Source organism: Pempheris klunzingeri, chromosome 14, assembly GCF_042242105.1.
Source record: "Pempheris klunzingeri isolate RE-2024b chromosome 14, fPemKlu1.hap1, whole genome shotgun sequence".
NCBI lineage: Eukaryota > Metazoa > Chordata > Actinopteri > Acropomatiformes > Pempheridae > Pempheris > Pempheris klunzingeri.
The window spans coordinates 20,981,152-21,004,266 of record NC_092025.1 but is presented as its reverse complement, the minus strand read 5'-3'; the positions used below and the strand labels follow the sequence as shown (position 1 = coordinate 21,004,266).

The 23,115-nt window shown below is 38.2% G+C and overlaps 1 protein-coding gene across 1 annotated transcript in view; it reads left to right on the top strand.

Annotated features, from left to right (window-relative positions):
* The window catches only part of LOC139213070 (AT-rich interactive domain-containing protein 5B), a 38,831-nt gene that overhangs the window by 9,533 nt on the left and 6,183 nt on the right, over positions 1–23,115 (top strand). The window contains exons 2-8 of the mRNA XM_070843684.1: positions 3,182–3,334; positions 7,171–7,278; positions 15,398–15,605; positions 17,194–17,424; positions 18,926–19,032; positions 20,520–20,667; positions 22,021–22,073. Of these exons, the coding sequence (XP_070699785.1) occupies positions 3,182–3,334; positions 7,171–7,278; positions 15,398–15,605; positions 17,194–17,424; positions 18,926–19,032; positions 20,520–20,667; positions 22,021–22,073 (1,008 nt within the window). The remainder of the gene's footprint in view (positions 1–3,181; positions 3,335–7,170; positions 7,279–15,397; positions 15,606–17,193; positions 17,425–18,925; positions 19,033–20,519; positions 20,668–22,020; positions 22,074–23,115) is intronic.

Genomic DNA, 23,115 nt, shown 5'->3' with positions numbered 1-23,115 from the left:
CAGGCTCCATTGACAAAAACGTTTGAAGCAATCTAATGCACCAATTCAAAAACTTTTTGAACTCAAGTTATGTAAAAATACAGGGCCCACGTTTGAAAATACCAGTTCTCATTTGAACATTTTAAACATTAAAAGATTAATAATTTATCCAATACATATGTGTGAAATTTAGTCCTGTGCTATTACCTCACATGGAAGTTTAAAGAAAATTACAGTGAGTGGAAAAAACAGAATAACCGGATAATAACAATGATTAACCACAGCTAATGGTTTTATGACGGCTCTCTGGGAGTAATGTGGCCTTCATACTGCACAGTAAGGGGAAAGTAAAAGTTAAACAGCAAAACAATTTTCTATTAATTTAACCTTATTTAACCCGTCTTTATTTATTGAACTCACAAGAGTGTACTGGCGTTTTTAAATCCGTTAAACAGGAAGTGTGACCACTGCCTTGTTGTCTAACGACAAACAGGAAGCTAGCTGCTGTTTTGCAAAGTCAGCTGTTATATTTTTTGTTTTCATCTTCATCAATTAATCAGGGATTATTTGGAAAAGAATTGTGACACATGTAGGTGATTTAAGGTATGATTTTATACACGTCTTTAGTTTTCAGCCTTTTTCCGTCAGGATGTTTTTGATCAGGCGTAACTGCATTTGGAGTGAAAACTGAATCGCTTTGTTTGGGTTCAGTGATATCCGGGCATATTTTGACTCATTATCAGGGGCTGCAGATATGCCTCTGCCATGCTCAACAGTTTGAGTTAATTTTTAACATTTCATCTCTCAAGTTGTTTAATATATTACAATATCCTGCTCTGAGTGCTCTTTATACTTGTGAAAATACTGCCTCACTGCAAGATGGTGCAACTTTATTGTCAGAGGTGTTGATGCCAGAGGTGGATTCTGCAGAATTTATGGCTTGAGCACACCCTAGAAAATGAAGGGAGGACACTGTCGGCTCCATGCAGCACCCAGGCATTTACATTTTAATTTGAGAGTTCTCAATTGAGTTATTTTCCCTTTTTTAATGCATGAAAATGTCAAATTGTAAAGAAGGGCAGAGACTGAAGCGCAAAACATTGAGAATAGGCCTTCTAAATTCATCATATACCCCAACACAAATATTTTATTTAACAAAATTTGAAATAAAATCCTAATGGAGGGATTCCCCTAGAATTAGTGACCAGGCTTTCTGTCACTTATATGACTTTTTCATATGGATGTATTGGACAATTCCTTCTTCAGGATTAAGAGGATTGTCTGAAAATTAAGATTTGATGAGATGTGAATAGTCAGGGTTTATAATTGATCACATACACATGTAGAATTTAGTTTTGCCTAGAATAAAGTGTTAGGAAATGTATTTTATTACAATTGTGAAGATGTCTGCTCGTGACAGGACAGTTACACAACTAAATGGTGACATCTGTGAGGTTTTTGTTGAAACTATGAGCTCACAGTATAACAAACAAATTAGACAAATCAACTTTGTCAAATTTTATTCAAATGTCACTTGTCTTTCTGACCCCGTAGGCCTCAAAACGTACCGTATCAATAGTTCACTAAAGCATCATAACCAATAAATTACAGTGACGGCTATTAAGTGAACTGTGCACGACCTTATTTTCCATTCACGGAGAATGTGACACAACCAAAAGTAATGCTCAAATGTAGCTCAGATTGCTAGACCAGCAAAGAAAGAGTGGTTGCATCCAAGTGTGATAGTTCATTTTGTTCAGAAGGACCGATACAAATGATTTTAATTAAAGGCAGTAAGGGTGCAACAGGTCACAAAACTCAGAGCTCTGATCGCATCGTGGTTTTGAGTCACAGATCGAATAATTTTTCAAATTAGGAAAAAAGGGGCGGGCAGGACAAATAACTATGCTTTCCATTTATAACTTAAAGAACGCATACAGCACGCACATTTTGCCCTCGCTCTTACTTGAAAATGACATTCAAGATGTCCAGTGTTTTTAAATAGAATTTTAATGGCTTTCTCATGGCACAGTGCCTACATACCATAATGGGTTTGTCCACCGCCATTCCTCTGTCGTCACTATATTTTACAGGGAAGTCAAAACACACACACATGACTTAAATGATGCAGGAGGCTTTTCGAGTTCTTCCACTCCTCCGCTAGCCTCGACTGTTACTGCTCTTTTGTCTTTTTTTTCTTCTTCTTTGCTTTTTGCAACACGAGCATCGGCATGCCCCGTTCATGTGAACATACAGCTGCTTATATCAGCCAATTGTGCTACAGAGTAAAACCCAGCATGCACCTGTCTTCACTGCAACTCTGCATCCAGAATTAGGAAAGTTTTTCTTTAAAAAGTAACAGCAGCAGTAGAACTGTTTCACACTATGATGGTTACATTTTAAAATGAATCCACAGTTCACATGTGTGACCTGTAAAGTACCTAACCATGGCTCTTTACACCCTTTGACAGCACGAGGGACCAGTCGGTTCAACGGGACTGATGGGGTTAATGCTTACATAGCATGCTAACATGCTAATATCATATATGTATTAACACCCTAGGGCGTCATGTGACCAATAGTCCTCTTAATATAAGTAAAGTTAGACAATTAGTTTGCTAGCACAAAGAAAACTACAGCTCATTTCCCCACTGTGGCAGTTTGCTAAATCCATCAACCAACTAACAGAAATGTCAAACAGTCGTATTGTATGTTTCATAAGGTTACTGTCCTTATCCACACGTGGGGGGAACCACACAACATGCTGCTGACTAATGGTTTGTTGTTGGGCTGGATTTGGTAATAATTTGCTTTATGACAAATGTCAATGTGATTTTTTTTAATTTTTTTTTTTTTTTAAGGAGATTTTCTTACATGTGGAACTGTCTCTCTGTATCTTCTTTTTGATATTCTCTGTTATTCCTACAGCTCTAGGTTTAAGAAATATCAGCTTCCTCATCTCTGACTATTTCCTTTTTTTTCCACTGGGCTTCAGTCTGATGTGACTTCATCAGGAAGCTGTGCTTCTTTGGCTCTGCCTTCTGAGATTTCACTCAACCCTAGATGTTATTTCTGTCTCCAAAAGATCTGCAGAGCCTATTAAATGCCAAACTAATAGTGAAAATGCCATTGGTGCCCGTTGAGCCACACAGGGACCATTAACTCTTCCTCATCAGTGTTTCTGTGTTCTCTTGTCTCCCAGTGGTTGGGTGCTCCCTCCTGCCAGCGAGGCAGCTATGCCTTCTATAAGTCGGTGAGCTGCAGAGCACAACCTGACGGGCCCGCCCAGGTGTGGAAGCTCGGGGAGTTTTACTTCATCCGCTGTGGACCGCAGGATCCTGTGTGCATCGCAGAGGTGAGATTGATACCTGCTCTCTGTCAGGTTAAAGCTGCTATAATTAGTACTTTTATAACAATGGCGGCACACATGATGAACCCACAGGGAATAATCACTCGACTCTGCAGTCCCCCCTCACCTTGATAGAGTTTTATAGCTTGTTTCAGCTCGTTATTTTGGTTTTCTGACCTGCAACTTTACTGTTTTTATTTCTCTCTCACCACTTTTGGCCTTCACTTGAGCTTTGTTTTTGGCTGAAGCAGATAGCTGTCCTCAGAGGAAAAAAATATGTACACAACGTGCTAGCAACAAACAGACAGGCACAGTTGGAGACCAGCAGGTGAATATAGTGGAGCATTTAGCAAGAGCCAGATATTTCCCTCAGGAGGTGGTGGAGAACAAAAACAGAGCTAAAAGACAGTGAGGTGAATCAGGTGGCCATTGGCTGGTTGTGTAAATAGGCAACTGTTGTTAACACATTAGCTATACCTACTTTATGAGACAAGCTAAGATAAGCCTTAATTGATATTGAGAAGTAAAGATAAATTAAGTAAAAAAAAAAATACAAAAAATCCCCAAAACTGATGGCATCATTTTGACATATCATGGTTTTCTATTATAAGTATAAAAGTATAGCAGATAAATGGTGCATATGCTGTTTTGTAAAATTGTTGGAATGCCCCTTTAACTATTGACAATGACGGACCCAAACTAAACCTATAAACAGAACCACACATGCACATCGAACCATAAATGGGTCACGTTCCCGCTCTGTCGCCTGCTCACATGAGCTATAGAAGACTGATAGTATGTTTTATTGAGTCTACATCCCACGGCTAGGCTAAATTTAGTGAATTTAGGTCGCGAGCTGAAAAAGTGTTAATGAGACTGCATTGTATTTAGGTTGACAGTGTTGTATTGACTGTGATTGATTGTAATAAAGGATGTGATATGGATGTTTTTGGGTTAATGCATTTGTTCAAATGACAAACCCCAGATGGAGACAAAAATTAAATTAGCCACCAAACACCAAGTTTCTCTTTCTGAAATAAGACAAAATCAGTAGGAATAAGTTGATAGTTTGTTTTACTTGATAAGTAAAGGATCTTAAAGCCTCTTCCACCACCTCTATTGAAGTGAGACCATAATGTAAAACCCTAGAGGATACTGAGCCATCTTCATCCACCTAATCATCAGTGGTCAGACGGCTCACAAATTAGGAGTTATTTACGCAAAGACACAGTAAACTATTATTGATTGCACCTTTCTTAGTTTTCTAAATTAAGGTGTACAGTTTTAAGACTACGTAGTGCTAAACACAAAAAATATTGTCCAAACTATAAATTAGAGCAGGAACTATTATTATTTATGTCTTTAGTACAGAGTGTGTATTTCTTTGCTTTGTATCTAATGGCATGTGACTAATAACATGCATATTATGTATTTGTAGAACTGTAACCCATAAAAATATCTTTTATTCTTTATTACTTTTCACCTTATTGTAAAATCAGCACCTTATTGTTCCCGTCAGGATCTTGTTCAGTCCAGATCTTTATTGCCCTGCAAGAGGAAATTCCTCCTGCATCATGGCAGCATAAAAACATAAAACATGAAACAAACGCGGTAAAACCACACTTAGACAAATTAAGTTGACAAATATTAAAGTTGTTGTACTGTGTATGTGGGAATGATGACCAGGCTGCCAGTCTGATCCCCTGAAGTTAAAGGGTAACTTCTGTATTTTAAACCTGGGACCTGTTAATACAATATTTTGGAATTGGTCCAGTAGATTGCCTCCAGTGGCAACCGTGCAACGGCCTGCAATAGCTGCAATGTTGTTGTTTGGGGCAACTGCGCTTGATCAAAGTACATCCATTTAAAAAAAAAAAAAAAAAGAGCAAGGGACTCTGTAACTTTGTTTTTAAAGTTTTTGTTCATATCAGAGCAGTCTTTTTAAAAGGCCAGAGTCACACAAGAACACAAACTAACCATCTGAGGCAGAAACTCCTGTGTTCAGTGAGGTAAAATCACTGTTCTTGTCAGTGTAATCTGGTGGTTTTGAAGAGGGCAACAGAACAGCTGTTTCTGATATATCAAAAAAGGATCTTACATCTCTGTTGGGATCCTTTCCATGATGTTGTCAGACATTTTAAATAAGTTGTAACCTGTACTGACTGATTTGTTTGAAAAGGTCACAATCCAAAACAGTCTGGGAACATAAGAAATGAGAGCTTTTATTCTGTGGAAAACAAACAAACATAATAAGAAACGTAAATAAGCACAATGCTAAATAGACTAGCAGTCAGTCTCTGCATGCTAAAATGTTAGCATTAAGTACTGTAGCAAATTAACAAAACCAGTCTGTACTCCTCAAAGTCAAATCTTTTCTCCCTGTTTGATATTTTAGTCAGACTCCAACAGTAGAGTCTGGTTTTACCTACAGCAGGAGGTGCCCTGGTGTGACTGGAGGTGAGGCAGGTGTTTGAGCCTGTGTACTCAGTCAAACTCCTTCTGGGTGAATAAATACAACCAAACAAAACCCTCCTGGAAGAGCAGCAGCAGAAATGTTGAAACGTCTTCGTGTGATTCAGCCAAGAGTCACGTCTGACCTCCAAACCTGCGCAATCTGGTCCACTTCACTTCACATAATGTTGTCTCTAACTCCTGACCCACCAGCCGGCTCAGACGGGGGCAGTTCTTTATTTATTTTGTGGCTGAATATTAGTCTTCCTGTCAGACTTTTTCCTGTTGGCTTGTTTGTCTCTCTTCTTGTTTCCTGTCAGTCTTCATTCCTGCACTCCAACTTATAGATGTACACTTGAACCACAACAATGTTTTTTTTTTAAGGTTTACCTTCTTTCTAAGCTGCTGTCAGAGCTTTGATTCTCAGCCTGAATCTGATTGGTCCAAACCAGATTGATCATGTTCGCATTTCCTGTTTTTTTTCCTTGACCAGATTGTGTTCCAGTTTTTTTGGGGTTTGTAGCCATGGTCTGTCTGTCCACTAGAAATGTCTCAAAAACTACCAGATGTATTGTCATGGCATTTTTTAAATAGATGTTCATGGTCCTCAGAGGACGAATCTTACTTTTCATCAGGCACCATTGTCATGGCAAATGTTAAGTTTGTCCAGCGAGTACAGTGCGAGTGATCAAAATAAAAAAAAGATATAAGAATGATAAGATACTGAAGGTACAACATAAAATAACTTTGTCACCAAATTAATGACATCCCCATCAGCCTCAGCTGTACTTTTTAGGGCTGTTTAGCCAATATAAGCATGCTAACGTAGCGAACAGCATTGTCTCTCACAACTTGTTCAAGGTTATAGTTTACTTTAATAGTTGAAAAGTAATCAATCGTATCCGCAGTAATCGCCAACTATTTTGATAATCGATTGATGTAAAATGTGACAACATAATTTTTTTTGAGTAAAAATTGAAATTCAATTCGTATTTTTATTTTCACATCCTGACCGTATGAAAATGAATGTGAACATTTGATTTGGGTTATTGCATTTTAATTTTTACTCAAATAAAACACACGTGGAAAATTATAATGCTATTGTGGAATTCTATTTTAGTTTTCAAGTTTACATTATCATTTTGATACAGTCCCTTACAGGCTTCCATAGTACATGTTAAATGTTGAGGTTAACTGGCCTGTTTTCAGCTTGACTGTTGTTTTATCAGCCTGCAGTTTGCACTGTTTGCACTGTTTGGGATTCAAACTCAAATGTATGTTAAAATCACAGGAAACTGCTGTTATTACGTTGTGTATGTTTTGACACAGCTTTTGACCTTCTTCCTCTGCTTGTTCTGCTTCTTCCTCTTCTTCTTCTTCTTCTTGTGCAGTTGACCTTACTGTGGGAGGACCAAACACGACGCCACCTGCTGGCCAGCACCAGACTCTACTTCCTGCCTGAGGACACGCCGAAGGGTCGGACCAGGGAGCACGGAGAGGTGGGTCAAAGGTCACACAGCGGCTGGCTCCTATTCCAGACATTTTAGATTGGATTTCATTTCCAACAACTTGGTTAGAAAAACAGAACAGGAATAACCATAAACTTTACAGCAAACATGCTGCAAACTCACAATAAACAACATTGATAAATATTTCACGTGCAGAAAGTGAATGCTCATTAAGTCCTTTCCTTTTGTTCTATTTTATCAATAAATTTTGTTTATGGGGCAGAAAGCTGGAATATTCATATTCAACAATCACATCAAACAGAATGAAGCCATTCAAAACAAGAACAAGATCAGAATAAAAGGAATAACATAACAAAAACGACCATCCTGTTTTACTGTGCTCATCCCCCTTGTCCGATCATCCATTCAGTATGTTATTTTTAAACACATTAAACACTGAGGGATGATATTTCAGTCGTTGTTTATTCTTTAATATTTATTTATATGAATATGTCCGTAGTACATTGTTTATATTTTATTATACACTCTTCAATTTGATTTATTTTTGTTTAATTTAAATTAAATGAGGCATCTCTTTCCATTTTCCATCAACTCCTCCAAAAAACCCCATAAAAACCACAAACTTGCATGTAAAGCCACATCCACCACAGGATGTGATGCTAAAAAGTTACAGATAATTTTCCAGACCATGTGTTTTTTAAGATTTTTACCAAAATCTAAAGTTGCCAGTTTAGTGTAGTCAGTGTAGTTTAATACAACAGCTTTGTTTTTGTTTAAACTGTTAGAGAGGTGTAGATTTAACTGAAGGCTCATATTGGAGGATGTAGTCATCAATGAGGGGAAGACTAAGTAACAAACACCTCTCTGTTAAATCAGATAAAATAAACTTAATTAATCCCACAGTGAGGAAATTCACTCGTTTCAGCAGCTCAAGGAAAGAGTAAGTGAGCGAAAAATAAAGATACAACCTGACAGTGTAATAGAAAACAGAGATAAAAACTATGTACACTATATAAACCATTCACAGGTATGACCATGATGGACACATGCACAGGATAACTGCACACGTAATTGTAATTTTAAAACGCGTTAATAATGCATCAGAATATATTTGTCGATTACATTCTGTATTAACCTGTAAAGTAATGACATTTGCCTCTGACTTTTGAAGGAGTAGGTTTAAAGTAGCATCATATGGAAAAATTCAAGTACAGTATAAGTAAGTCAAAATAGTACCTAAAGTCTTGTAAATGTGTTTTCTTTCTACCACTAACAGCAGATGAATGGTATAGATTAGTAATGTCCTACTGTAGGTCCTGTAGACTTGTAATGGGAGTCAACGTCTAAACGCCTAAAATAATCTACTTAAAGAGCATCTATTAATAACCTCGTCACAGGAACGGTGCCCCCTTATTTATCCAAATATTTTTGGCCAAGAACCTAAACAGGTTAAATGTCTGTCAGTCTCCTCTTGTTGATCAAAATGGGGTCTTAAAGGCGAACCCTGGTATTTTTAAACATGGGCCCTATTTTTACACGTTTTGGTGTGTAAAAGACTAATAAGAAAACAAATGGGCTGCAGACGGGCTCCGATTGGTCCAACGTAATCCAAAAGTTCTTGTTTTTGCCAGTGATGGGCTCAAAGTATCTGACAACATTAAGGAAAGGATCTCTGTAAGACCCTTTTTATTTAACCAGAATCAGACTGCGTGACACAATATTAGTGCAACACAAGATGACAAAAACAAGCTGTGTGACTGAGCCAGTGATGGACCAGCAACTCCCATGTTTAACAGGGTAGATTACTGATTTTGTCAGTGGAGTCTTCAGTTTTGAAGAAAGCAATATATCGACTGGTTTAATCAGAGAGGATCTTACAGGTCTATCTCTGTTCAATCTATTCCAAAAATGTCTGTACCCGCCTGTTATTTCAAACCCCAAATATTTAAAAACAGCAGAGTTTTCCTTTAATCTCACTGTCTTTTCGTCTTTTTTCTCAAGCTGAAATGCCACATTAATGAACACTCAAGAACAAACAGAAACATAATTTTACATCTGCTCTCAGCTCTCTGTGGGCTGCTATTATGTAATGACCTGCTTAATTAGAAGACATTAAACATCAGTCAAATTACTTTAAATACAAGAATAGAGCAAGAAAAGAAGCATCAAATGTTGATGCGCCTGCTGCTGCCGAATGTTTTTGATTAACACCAGCTCACATCCAGGCTGCAGCTCAGCCCTCACATGAAAATCCCCCTTTGGGGAATGAGACTAATGTATTACCCAAATGTAAATCCTATGACTTGTCTAAAACCAAATTTTCCACATTTTGAACTCCAATATTCCACTGTTGAAGACTCTATATAGGGTTTAAATTTTCCTGGTGGAAAAATGAACTTCTGAAAGTTGTTTTTACAGGAATCACCACCCAGTTTCTTTTATACGAAGAGTTTCTTTGTAGAAAGTTGTCTTGAGTGTTATCTGAAAGATATGTATGCATGATCGGTTTTAACATACTTATACATCCATGCATTAACCAACGGTCAATTTAATGGATAACACTGATTTTACATTTTTTTGGTTTCAAATAACTTAAAAAAATCGAGTGGATTCCCGGTTAATGTTGACCAAACAAGTTTCTTTATTACAGATTATCAGTCAAATATGAAAAGTCCAGTTTTTATTACACATAATTTAAAAATGGGACAAAAAAGAGGAATAATTTCAACCAAATAATTAATAATGGACTTTGAATTGTGAGACCTATATTCCACACTTCTAGTAGTGTAACAGTGGAAGAAGACTCTCCAAGGGAATTTCAAGCCAAGAACACACCACTTTTGTCAGCAAACTCAATAGTGTAAGAGGCTGAGTATTTGAGTCTTAAAATTGTTTATTTGTGACTCTAGCGGAGCCACGTGGTGTAAAAACTGCTGGGCCCTCTGCAGTGCTAATGAGCTCACACCTGGCTGCTGCAGGAACAGGAATGTGAGGAAGAGGAGGGTTTTTTTGGGAGGGTTGGGCTCTGTGATCTCTGCCCCGAGGACTAAACATCTGAGCTGACAAACAGGAATGGGAGGAGAAGGCAGCAGCGTTAAACTGGGTGAACAGTTTTTCACATTACACATGCGTTAATTGTGTTCAAGCAAACTTAAAGAAATACTATTTTAAAAGACACTGTATGTACTGAATCTGCAAATTACAGTCAGCAGCACAAAACTTTACATTATTGCAATTTTTTACAATTAGTGGGACGTTCAGAGACGTCATGAGCTGCCAGTAAATACGTTCTGATGCAGAGCTGTTGTGATGTGTGTTGCACATGTCTGGAAAGTGTACGCAATGCTTAAGAGAGCGCTTTCTTCTGCTCGGCTTTGAATATTAATTGAAGTCAAGGCAAGGCAGCTTTATTTATACATTACATTTCAAACAAAGGCAACTTAAAGTGCTTTACAGGCAAAGAAAGTCCTTGGAGTGAAACCAAAACAGTAAGCCATAAAAAGCAGAATAAAATCATTTAAAGCACAACTCTGGTATTTTTAAACCTGGACCCTATTTTTGCTGTCTTTTTATCTAAATGACTAGTAGGCCTCAGCCAACAGCTGCGAACAGGCTGCTGTGGCTGTAGTGTTATCCTTTAGGACAACTGTGCCCCAAAGTATTTCCTCCAACAGACACAGATTGTTATTCTAAGTAAGAGTGACCTGTAAGATCCTCTTTGTTTAACCAGAACAGTTGTTATGTCGCTCTTTTCAAAGCCACCAGACTTCAGTGTTAAAAACAGTCATTTTACCTGACAGAACACGGGAGTTGCTGGTCTACTGCTGCCTCGATTGATTAGTTTGTGTTATTCTGTGACTTTTGGGTGTTTTTAAAGAGTTATTTTGGATCCAAACTAACCTTTTTAAAACACCGGTCACTGAAAGACTCATGCTCTGCAAGGTAAAATTATTGTTTTTGCCCTGAAGCAATGCATTGCAGCCACCATAGCCCCGTTTCACAGAAGTGATCTACTGGGTTGATTCTAAAACTTTGTGTTTATTAGACAATCAGACACCAAAACAACAAAAAATATGACCAGGTCTAAAAATATTCTAATAGTTCTCCATTAATATTCTCCAGAAAATACTAATATCACGAAAGACAAACAAAAAAGATAAAAACAAAACAAAGTGCACTTTGTTGTAAATGGGTTTTTTTTTTTTTATAGTTGGGGGGTCAAGCCAACCATTCATGAAACTGGTTCTCTGCACTGCACGGTAAAGTTATTTACCATACTAATGTGTTAGAGGTGCATTAGATGAAATGAATAAAATAAACTAAACTAAAATGCGTGTAGATTAGACCAGAAATTGTAGTAGAACACATTTACAGCACAATAAGTTTCCCCAAATGCATATTTGAGATCATCAGGAAGTGGACTCGGTCTGTGAGCATCAGCTCATCTTCAGCCCTTGAGAGGAAGGAGGAAATATTAAATAAACCCTGTCAGCTCAACAAGCAGAGCAGAGATTGAATGAGTCATGAAAAATCACTGGTATCACGTTCAAACTCACAAGACACGGATACAATTACATTACAGACCGGCCTAATAAGTTTGTAAATGGCTGCTTCACTCATATCGCCCTGCGCTGGAGCTGCCATTAAAGTCAGGAAAATGAATACGGAAAACAGCTGTTCAGTATCTGCAGCTTTAATGCAGCTTTTTTAATTAGCCACAGTGTCTTTGCTACTGACACTTAGTGTGTTTTTATCGTCTGATGTTGTGTTGCGACACATGCTTTTCACCCACATGTTACATTTTCACAGTGGGAAGTCTGCGGGAATAAATCAGCTGCCGTGGCTTCTTGTTTACATTTCCACCTCCCGCATACTTTGCAAATTTCAAACAGGAATACCTTGAATTTATGATCTCAGTACTTTCAAGCCTTCTTCAACACAGCATGATGTTGTTTTAGTAAATTATGGTCACATTTGGAGTAAAATAGATGATAAAGCAGGGTATGCTTTAGGGTGGAACAACCTTATGATTAAGTCACGCATCACTTCTGGCTCCAAAATCAAGATTACAACAGCCGTTAAACCACGTTGGGGATTTTTATAATGTCAAACTCAAGCGGTCCACAAACTGTTATAAGTTATAAAGTTGTAAAGTTATAAAGATTAGACATACTGAAATGATATAGTATAAAATAAATAATGAGAATAAATGATATTTATTTGAAAGGCAAGATGCAAACTCATTGGGTGGCTGTTTATCCTAAAAGAACAGTAAACAGTTGATTTGTGAAAGGTTATGTAATCATCCCGGAAGGCAAATGCTCAGTTAGGAAGGTTTGATAAACAACCAAAGGCTAAAGTCACCATTTCACCTTTTAAACAGAACTTTAATGTTTAGATTTTTAGATATTTTAAAAAATCTAAACACTGAAGCACTTTTTTAATAGTGGGAAAGATTTTAGAGTTATTCCTCACCTTTAGTTCAAACTCATTTTCTGTCAGTTTTCAGCCACACAGATAACAAACTGAAGCTGTTTACTTTTCCTAATAAAACCTTATATGAGCAGACACTGCAGGGTCTTTTTTCCTTCTTCAAACCAATCAGGACATTTTCTTGTGTCACACAGTTGTCACATGTTCAGCTCACTGGGCTGAAGAGCTAAGAGTTAACAAGGGGCTTCCATGGACAAGTTTACAGCATTAAAATATCACTTTAAAACCTGGGAGAAGTATTCAAAAGTTTCATCAAACCTTAAAATGCTCCTGCCCGACGTCTAAACACTTCACATCTCTGGATCGTCTTTTCTTCTGTTTAAATACCAAACTGCTGAACCACTAAGCTTCAGTTTTTTTCTCACTCCATTGTTGTTTTCTGGCCCGTTCTCCTCCCTCATGCTTTTTTAAGTTGCAATAACAATTTGTTTCTGTTGTGTATTGATACCCAAAGTTATCCCTTTAACATATAGTCACACCCCCCCTTGTGTTGTGTTGACGTCATTGTGTTCCTGATAAGACGTGCTGACAAATATCCAAATCTTTTACGAAGATAAACTTTACCTCACATCTGCTGCGTCCTCAGCTTTCAGGACTTTTGAGGCTTCTGCTTGAATCTCTGCTTCTCCTTTGTTCTGTCCTTGTCCTCCTTGTCTGTACTTTCACACATCAGCTGTGTTTTACTGTTTATGGAATGTTTTCAGCCATGTTGTTAAAGCTGTGTTAAATTACTGCTGATGCGAACTGAACTTTTCCTGCTGTTGCTGCTTCACATTAAAAGTTTTTCGCCAGTTACCCAGCAGGATGCTTTTATTGTGAAGAAATTATAAGAGTTATAAGTTGGGGGGGGGCTTCATTAGTTGTGCTATTCTTTAGTTGGGCCATGTGCTCTTATTCTGGTTTGTGACAAGCATCTCTAACATGTCACATGCCAACTTTACCTTGAAGTGTGATGCAGAAAACCGGTTTCTATCAGTGCTTACAGCCATTCACAGCATGGGCTGCCGTGGGCCCCCACACTATACAAAAATGGCAATTTATAACAAAGTGCACTGACATACTTTGCTGTCAAAGAGACTGAATTTTGGAATTGGTCCAGCAGATTGCCTCAGCTGGCAGCCGTGAAATGGGGTACAATGGCTGCAACGTAATCGTTTGGGGCAAAAACATTTTAACTTGCAGTACACAGGATGTTTTGTGACATTGGTGTATTAAAGAGTTTGTTTGCGTTATTGTGTGACTTTGATTCTGTAATAACTCTGTAAAATACCAAACTAACTAATCGCCTGAGGCAGCGGTAGACCAGCATCTCCTGTGTTCTGCAAGGTAAACTTAATGTTTTTGTCAATGGAGTCTGGTGGCTTTGAACTGACGGCTGTTTCTGTTAATCAAAAAAGATCTTACGGGACTATTGGTGTAGGGATCCTCTCTGAAATGTGACACTGAGCCTGTCGGTGGCAAAATCAAGCATTCATTTCAAACTGAACACATGTACAAAGGTCCTCCTGTGAGAGCAGTCTATTTGTGATCTGAGAGGAAAAACACGGGGCATAAAAAGTCGATATCTTGCTGCTCTATTCGCTGCAGCTCGTTAGGCACTCTGCTCTGAGCACATGGTGATAACTGGAGGTGACTCATGTTATGTGAGTGTGTCAACATTTTATCCACTCCTTTCTCCTCTCGTCCGTATTATGAATGCCGGACAGTAAAGCAACAATGTTGAAAGAGTTTAACACCAAAGTCAACCTTGAATGTATAAAACTGAGGGAGACTCACTTCCTCTGGTGTAAATGTAGGATGGGTAGTGTGACGGCCTGCCTGTTATTTAGGAAACACATGCAGGAAGTGTTGTGTGGGTATAAATCGTAGTTTCAGTATGATCATTGTTGTGGCACCACACCTGACTGAGTAAAGGGGAACCTAAGTAAATATTTAAAGATGATATTGTTTTACACATAAAGTGCTATAACTGTGGAGATGTTGGCTAAAAGCATATTAACATATTATTCATGAGACGACCCGACCTGTTTTAGTTGGCAAAGGCGTTAATCATTAATGCATTTATTATATCTTCAGAATTTAACCCATGATACATTTAATTAAATACATTTTACTAAATCTACTGAACATTTTCGGTCTTTATCTACCTTGAACTCAACTTTATTTACACAGAACCTTTCATACACACGTGGATAAAATAAAAACTGTAAAACAAAATGGCAAAAGTAGCAACAATAAAACAGTAGATCGTAAAAGCCAAGGATAAGAAATGATTTAAAATCCAATGAGTAGAACTTTAAAGCTACGGCTATAACGTTATTCCAAACTAGAATTAAAAGCCAGATCACAAAGGTTGGGTCTTTATTTTCCTTTTTAAAAATACAGAGAGCTTCCTGTTTTAATGTCCAGAAGCAGTGAGTTGCACAGTTTAGGGGCATAAAAACAGAGGCCGCTCTCGTCCGTACTTTTATGGGACTCATAAGAAAAAAAAAAATGTAAAAAGCAGAGGAGGACCTTGGTGATCTGCCTGAAACATAAAACATACATTATTTAGAACATATCGTGTTTGGCTTTGTTTTTTTTGCTCCAGTGACATCAGACAGACCTGCAGCTTTGTAAGTCTAATTATGGAACAAACCTCTTTGTGTATCTTCAGGATGAGGTTCTGGCGGTGTCCAGGAAGATGGTGGTGCGGGTGGAGGATCTGGCGCAATGGTCTTGTGTGCAGCCGGTTGGTTGGAGCAGCAGCCTGAAGCAGATGCCCTGTGGGACCAACGGCCTCCACAAACCTCCACAGAGCAGCGACACGAACGGCAGCAACGCTCCCAATAAGAACAGCGAGCCGCTCAAAGATAAAACTGAGAGTAAGAAACACTGAAACACACTTTGTAAACACACTCAAGTGATTTCACACATGATGTGTACAGTTGCCTAATACGCTGCTTTTACAGTCTCCAAAGGTGGAAAACGAAGCACAGAAATACAGTGAAAGTCCTGCAGATGTTTCACAATAAAAGCCTATTAGAAATGGGAGTTGAGCCTCTAAAGGGATTTTAATGTGAAACATCTTTGGATTTCCTGTTCTGTCAATGAAACTTGACACTTCCTGCAAAGAATGAAACTGATTAGTGAATGAAAAAAGTATTTGTGTTAGAGAATAACTTCATTGTTTGCCTTATTTATGGCTGGAATGATTATTTTAATGACCGAATAATCTGCCAATTCATAGTCTTCACTATAAATGTCGGAAAATAGTATTCTGATTAGCATTATGATTTCCCGGATCCCAAGGTGACCTCTTCAAAATGTTTTGTTTTCCCCAACCACTTCTTTAGAGTTTAGAGCTGCAGCGATTAGTTGATTGAATATTTGCCACTTAATTTTCTTTTGATCTACTAGTTAAACAGTCGATTCATTGTTGAAGAGATTTTTCAAACTAAAATCCAAATATCCTCTAGTTCCTGCATCTCAAATCTGAGGATTTGTTGCTTTCTCATATCCTAACAATTGTAATGTGTTTTAGACTATTGGTCGCACAAAGCACATTAAGCCCTAAGCAAAATGTGATGGACATTTTTTTTTTTTAACCATTTTCTATTTAGTTAATTAAAAAAATAACAGTCAGATCCGTCATTCGTGAAAATACTTGGCTGTCGCAGCCCCGCCTCAATTTCCAATGATACATGCTGGCCCTATTTTTAAGTGTTTTGGTATCTAAATAAGTGGTCAGTCGATCACCTCAGCCGGCAGCTGATGAAACAGGCTGCAAAGTAAGTCCACTGAAAGTTCTTATTTTTGGCACTGACAGGCCCAGTTTGTTATTCTAAGTGTCCGACAACATTATGGAAAGGAAGAATAGGTTGTCTGAGGTGGCCATTAAAATGTGTGCTGATACTAAATGTCTTTGTCCAGAGCACGACGTACTCAGAGAGGATTCATTTGGTTTTTAATCTAGTTACTGTTACAAAACCAAACGAGTAGTGATAAAGTGCAGGTAGTGGCTGTGAGTTATGTAACACTGTTAAACAGTCTGACAGCAGTAGGGATGAACGACCTCCACTGGAATTTAAGATGGACTTCTTTATTACAACTTTATTAAACACTACAAAGTTTTTGTGATCCAAACTAAACTTTTGCTGTGTTTGTTTGCATACCATCAAATGTCTGTATGAGGTGCTATTCCAATAATATTGATTATTATTATTACTATTTATTACATAGTTTGATTAAAGGTTCAGCTGAATAGTACAGTTTATACCATAGGAACATCAAGCTGCTGCTACAGCACAGTAAGCTTGTTAAACACAACAATATAGATAGCTTTGCATCAGGGGTCAGGCCATATGACTACTCTACTGTGGACTCCGGTACAGATCACCGGATGAGTAGTTAGACAGATGATGAACTTATTTACCACAGAAGGTTCATGTGTCTCATGTCTTTCCCTCTCAGATGACCTGGCGGAGCGGCAGGGCATCAAAGTGCTCAGCTACCCACAGTACTGCCGCTTTCGATCCCTGCAGAGACGCATCCAGGATGGAGCGAGGGGGGCGGGGCTGCAGGACCCCCACCTGCTGGCCCTGGGAGGCATCAAGGCGCTGCCCAACACCCGGCTGATGTACTGCAGGGACACATTCAACCACCCGACACTGGAGAACAACGCCTGCTTCTCCTGGCAGTTCAGTGAGTGTTTCAGTGAAACCAGGAACCACTAAACTACATCAGCGTTTTTCAGATCCAAAGAGGGGCAGAGATGGAGGAAGTATTCCCATTCTCTACCTAAAGGGATACTTTGGATTTTTTGAGTGTACTACCTACAGTCGACAGCAGTCAGCATCAGTTTGGAATAGCTTTTCAAACACAGTTCAGTGACTGAGACAGCAGCAGCAGCACAGCGAACTCCTAACACGTTAGTTTGGATCCAAACTAACCATTTAAAACACCAAATACACACAATAACAGTTACTTAGTAATACCTATTAAAAGTAAGCATTGTATAAAGTGATAAAAGTGAAAGTCCTCAAAGCAAAAAAAGTCCCATGTGACTGTTATGTTATTATGTTTTAGCACAACTTATAATTAAAAAACAGAATCCAAAAGGTAATGACTTCAGTGAGTACTGAGTTGGTAATTTGCAAATGAAACAATACGGAGATATTTAAGTTTAAACTGAGCTAAATTTGTTTGACAAGTCTGAAAAGTAATTAGACATCCTTTTTTTTAAAAATAAATGTTAATGGTTTTCCAAATGAACACAAGGAAACATGAAAAACAGAAACACATCACAGCTATGCAATAACATTAACAACATACATTACAAGACCGTAGACATACAAGACATTATTAGGCCATTAGCTTTCAAAGAAAGAGCATATGAAAAAAGATAAATTCATAAAAGTGCATTTTGATTCAATTAAGTTCAATTTTGTTGAGATGATACTTTTTGTCAAGTCTGAAATTTCTCATGTTAAATGAGCCAAAGCCGGTTTCCAGAAAGAAATATGTGTCGTTTCCCTCTTAGCAGAGCGGCTTTCTATGTAGCACAGTGTCGCTGTAGGGGGTTTGTCTTTAATCCACTGGAACAAAACCCCTCACAGGGATGGAAACGCTGGTGCTAGCTAGACGATGTGTTAGGATCAAAGCCCTCTGGTGAGAATCCCAGCAAAACAATGCAGGTTCCAAATTTCAATGTACAAGATTGTGCAAAGCTCTTTCTCAGTCATTTTTCAGAAACATGCACTCACATGACATTGCCCTATTTATGAAATTAAGTTCCCACCTCCGCCTTACATTTTTCTCAGTTGACTGACTGGTAAAGATTTGACTTGACGAGGAGAATACATTAGAACACTTTTCCTATCTTGGTTGATTCATAAGTCCTTCTTCCACGTGCTGATTATTTAAGCAATGCTGTATTGACCAGCTTCTGATAAACAAAAGGTAATTCATTTTTTTTGTAATATTCAGAGTGAGAGTCATCAGGACACCTGCAGGAAGTGATTGTAAAATGTATTAATATTTAACCTGAAGCTGCTGAAAGGACAGTTTCAGGCATTCATAAATGTCAAGCTTTAAAGTTGCAAATGCCAAAAAAACAAAATTTATTTCTGGCACTTTGTTTTTCTTGATTTTATTTTATTTTTTTCAATATTTAAGATCGTTTGTGTTTTTCTTTTTTCTGCAGGATGTCCGTCTCTCAGTCTTCGAGGGCGACCTCGCAAGAGGAGAGGCCGAGACGGCAAAGACTCTCCGACCTCCAGCCAATCAGAGTCCTGGATCGAGAGGATGAAGGTTTGTTCTTTAGTTATATTCATGTCTATGTGGTTCAAGGTTAATCACTGGTTGTTTTTACAGGATTTCATACAAAGAGCTTATGTGTTTATGTAAATATGACAAATTGCCTTCTGTGTTTATTTAAGTTCTTGAACTGGTTTTTAGTGGTGAGGTCAAATGCTCTCGCTGCCAGGTTTTTTTTTATTTTTTTATTTGTGAAGCCTCTCATTTGAAAGGGCAGAATCTCTTCCTGGAGGCCCAGCAGGATCCGTCCCTCTCTAACCTTATTTAAACCAATAATCTCAGCTGAACACCAACCTGATGTAGTCCGCTCCACTCTGCACCGGTTCAACAGCAGACTCATGCTTAGACGTTTCATTTAGAGCAGCCAGAACAGGAGGTTTCTGAGGGCCAAGCAAATGCTCCATGTATTTAACAACAACAGATTAACAACTGTTAATCACATGTCCGCGCTAGTGAGTTGGTGAGTCAGTTAAAGTCTCAAAAGTGTTGCAAAAAACACACTGAATACCAAAAAAGGGGAGGCAAGTTTATTTGTACAGCACCTTCCAGTGGGAGGCAAAGAAATGCACAAGAACAACATTTAACAACACAGTGAAGCAGAAAATGAAATTGGTTAAAGCAGCTGCAAGGAGTTTTTAACTGGTTATGTCTCTCTCTATGACCTACATAAGCAAACGAGACCAGTGAGGAGATCGGCTATACTGGCTCTTTCTATTTTATTTTAGATGTCTGTATCTGGGTCTGATTTCCCACAAAGTCAAACCAAACGTTTTACAGCACGAGACCATAACACAAATTGCTTTGTAATAGGATGATGGTGAAGCTGTTATTTAATCTTACACAGCCACAAATACATTCATAACTCCATCACTATGCATCCTGTAAAGAAAAAAGTATTAAAAATAAGTTTAATCTTTCTCTTACCCGCTTCACATGCTGGCCAGATCAAGATCTAAGACATGAGATGGTGGGAACAACAACACGAAATGAAAGGTCCTTGTAGTTCCTAGTAAGGAGATTTCCTTAGTATCAGTGTAGTTACAGTGCAGATATAAGTCTGTACAAATATAAGTACATTATACACAGGGTTCTTTTGGCTCTGTCTTGGTCCAGACTCAAATATCTCAAGTATTGCCATGAAAATTAATTCAGACATTCATCATCCTCAGAGAATAAGAAGGTCTTTGAATTTTCTTTGAAACCAGCCCCTGATGGTGGGCACAGATGAGAAGTCAGAGAATCAACAGACTGGTCAGAAATGTTAGAGCAGTCCTAACTAAGATTAGTTCAGAGCATGTTAGACAGATTCACAAAAAAAGACCATCTTATGTCAAGGCACCTATTCTAACTCACAACTTAGTTTAGAAAGTCTTAATTTTAATTTTAATTTTAAAAATAGATGTGTGTACAGAACAGACTAACGGAAATCATATAAACACATAGTGAGTGTTGTGTGTTAATGCTGGATGTCTCCCTCTCAGGAGAACGTGATGGGCAGTGTGGAGGTCGGCTGTGAGGGCAGCTGGCTCCCTCACCCGGAAGAGCAGCTGTTCCTGGATCAGCTCTTCTCCTACATGGACCGTCACGGCTCGCCCATCCACAAAGTCCCCAACCTCGGCTTCAAGAAGAGTGAGGCTTTCTGTTCTTTTCTTCTGTCTGTTCTCTCTCTCTCTTTCTTTCAAAGGCGAATCACACAGGGGTCTCTTGACATTTGAGAAATAGAAGAAGGTCACAGGTTCAGTTACTTCTTCATGCGCTCTCCTCTTGGCTAAATCTTGTAGAACTGTCCGCGTCAGAAAACATTTCCGTTTACCTTTTTATTTAACCTGAATTGCACTAATGTGATTAAAATGTTTTCAAAGAGGCAGCAACAACAGTCACTTTCAGAATGACAACCTTAAACAGATCATTTGTTGTTCTGTGGTATATTGAGTGTTAATAAGAATATAGTTTAAAAAAAAAAAAAGATCTTTTTGATCTGTTTGAAATAACAGCTGCTTAAAGCCGTCCTCTGTCAGGAAATGTCTGACTGCAGCTCAAAACTCCTGTTGGACTGGTTTCATGATCATACTTGTGTCTGTGTTCAGGCTTGGTTTCATCTCTGCTGTTCGAGGCTCTTTCATGCTTTACTTAATGCAGAAAATCACTTGAACCTGCAACTACTGACTGTTCAGGCCGCTTGTTGATCACTGAAACAATCCAGCAGTTACTGAGAGACATGATCATTCATTTGGGGTGCCACCATCTTAATATCGTCCACAATTCATTCCCACTATCCATTCATAGATGATGATATACTGTAGTAATTTAAACCTCTGTCGTGTGATAGAAAACCGTTCAGACATTACATTCATGTTCTTCATCTGCTCTTAAGTTGAACGTAAAATTTGTATAAATACAACTTGTTTTTTTCTGGCTTCATTATAATTATTGTTAACTACATTATGCATAATGCCACAACTTAGAAAACCAAATATAACACTTCTCTAAAGTATTACGTCTAATGAAGGATTAATTTAACTTTATATATTTGACATTTATAGAATCTATAGGATCTTCAATGGCTTTACAGCCTTTGAGTGTTTGAAGATTAGTTCATATGTGGCAGCCGAAATCATGCTTCGAGCTGAGGTTCTGCTCTCTGTTTGCCCCCAAGGATCATTAACATTTTATCTAATCTGATTCATCGGAATTGAAACAGCAGTCGAACCCACTTTGTAGAACTGAGAATATAAAAACACAGGACGGTTTGTTTCATCTGGGTTTTTGTAAGCAGGAGAATTGAATCATCATGCACATTTTAAGTACTTTGCTGATTTTATCACAACATTTGTTTTGTCAAAACTGTCCAGTGAGTGTTTTATTTCTGAATTAAAACTGAATTTGCACTTTTATCTCCTTTTATTTCATATTTGCATGTCTAGTCTGCTTCCACTTGCCAGGCCGCAGGTCTTTATTATTTTTCATTCTTTCTTCCCTCAGTTGACCTCTTCCTCATGTACTCAGTGGTAAAGCGGCTTGGAGGCTACAAAAAGGTGAGTCACTTCAAGTTACTTAATGTCTTATAGCTCAATAAGCCTTTATTTCATGGAATAGTTTGATATTTTTTTAAATGTTTTTGCTGTGAGGGGAGAACGTTGAAACCACTGTTATGTCTGTCTGTGGGTAGCTTAGCATGAAGACTCCAAACAAGGGGCCTCAAACAGAACAGCTGGCCTGCCTTTGTGAAACAACACTTTTTGGTTTCTAAATGTTAACACATGTGATAATTAATAATTAACTCGCCCGTCACAAAGTCCTGCCCTCATTCGTTAGTGTCGATATGACAAGGAATACAGAGAGGACTGCAGTATGCATTTGGGAGCTACTTTCACAATAGAATTTGTGGGTGGAGTAATCAAGGCAAAAGCTCAGCAGTCCCAAAGCAGAGTCTTTTCAATTCACATGATGGACAAACATACAGTCTCAAATTACAACCAACTACCTAACTTAACATTTAAACAACTTATAATTAATATTCAAACTGTTGAATATTAATTATAAGTTATGTTCGCTGTATGCTGTTTGCTACCGTTAGCACACAGTGGTGATTAGTCCTTTAGGTTTTCATTTTAAGTGAGCTAGTTATGTACAAGGTAACATCTTACCTCACAGCAAACAAACCTGTGTGTTGACTCTGGATGTATTCAGCTTCCACACTGTTGAATCCACATCAGACATTTCTGCTCTTGCAAAAAGTATAACCTCCCCCTCTTAGAGGATATCTACTGTGGGATTTGTAGGCTCTATATCTACACTGTTGTAGCATGTTTCCCTTGTTCTGGGAGCTTTCAGCTCTAAAACTAAGTGTGGCCTTCAGTGGCCTCCCACGTCTGGCCACAGCTGCTACAGTTGCTTTGCAGTCTTTACGCTAAGCTAACTCACTACTGGCTGTGGCCTTAGATTTACTCCACTGTTACTATCAACAAAGATGACCACCACTAAAATTTATGACTTAAAATATTTTAAAGTACAAAAAAATCTGTACCAACTGATGATGTGAAGCTTTAATCAACTAACAATCAACTGTATTTAGAT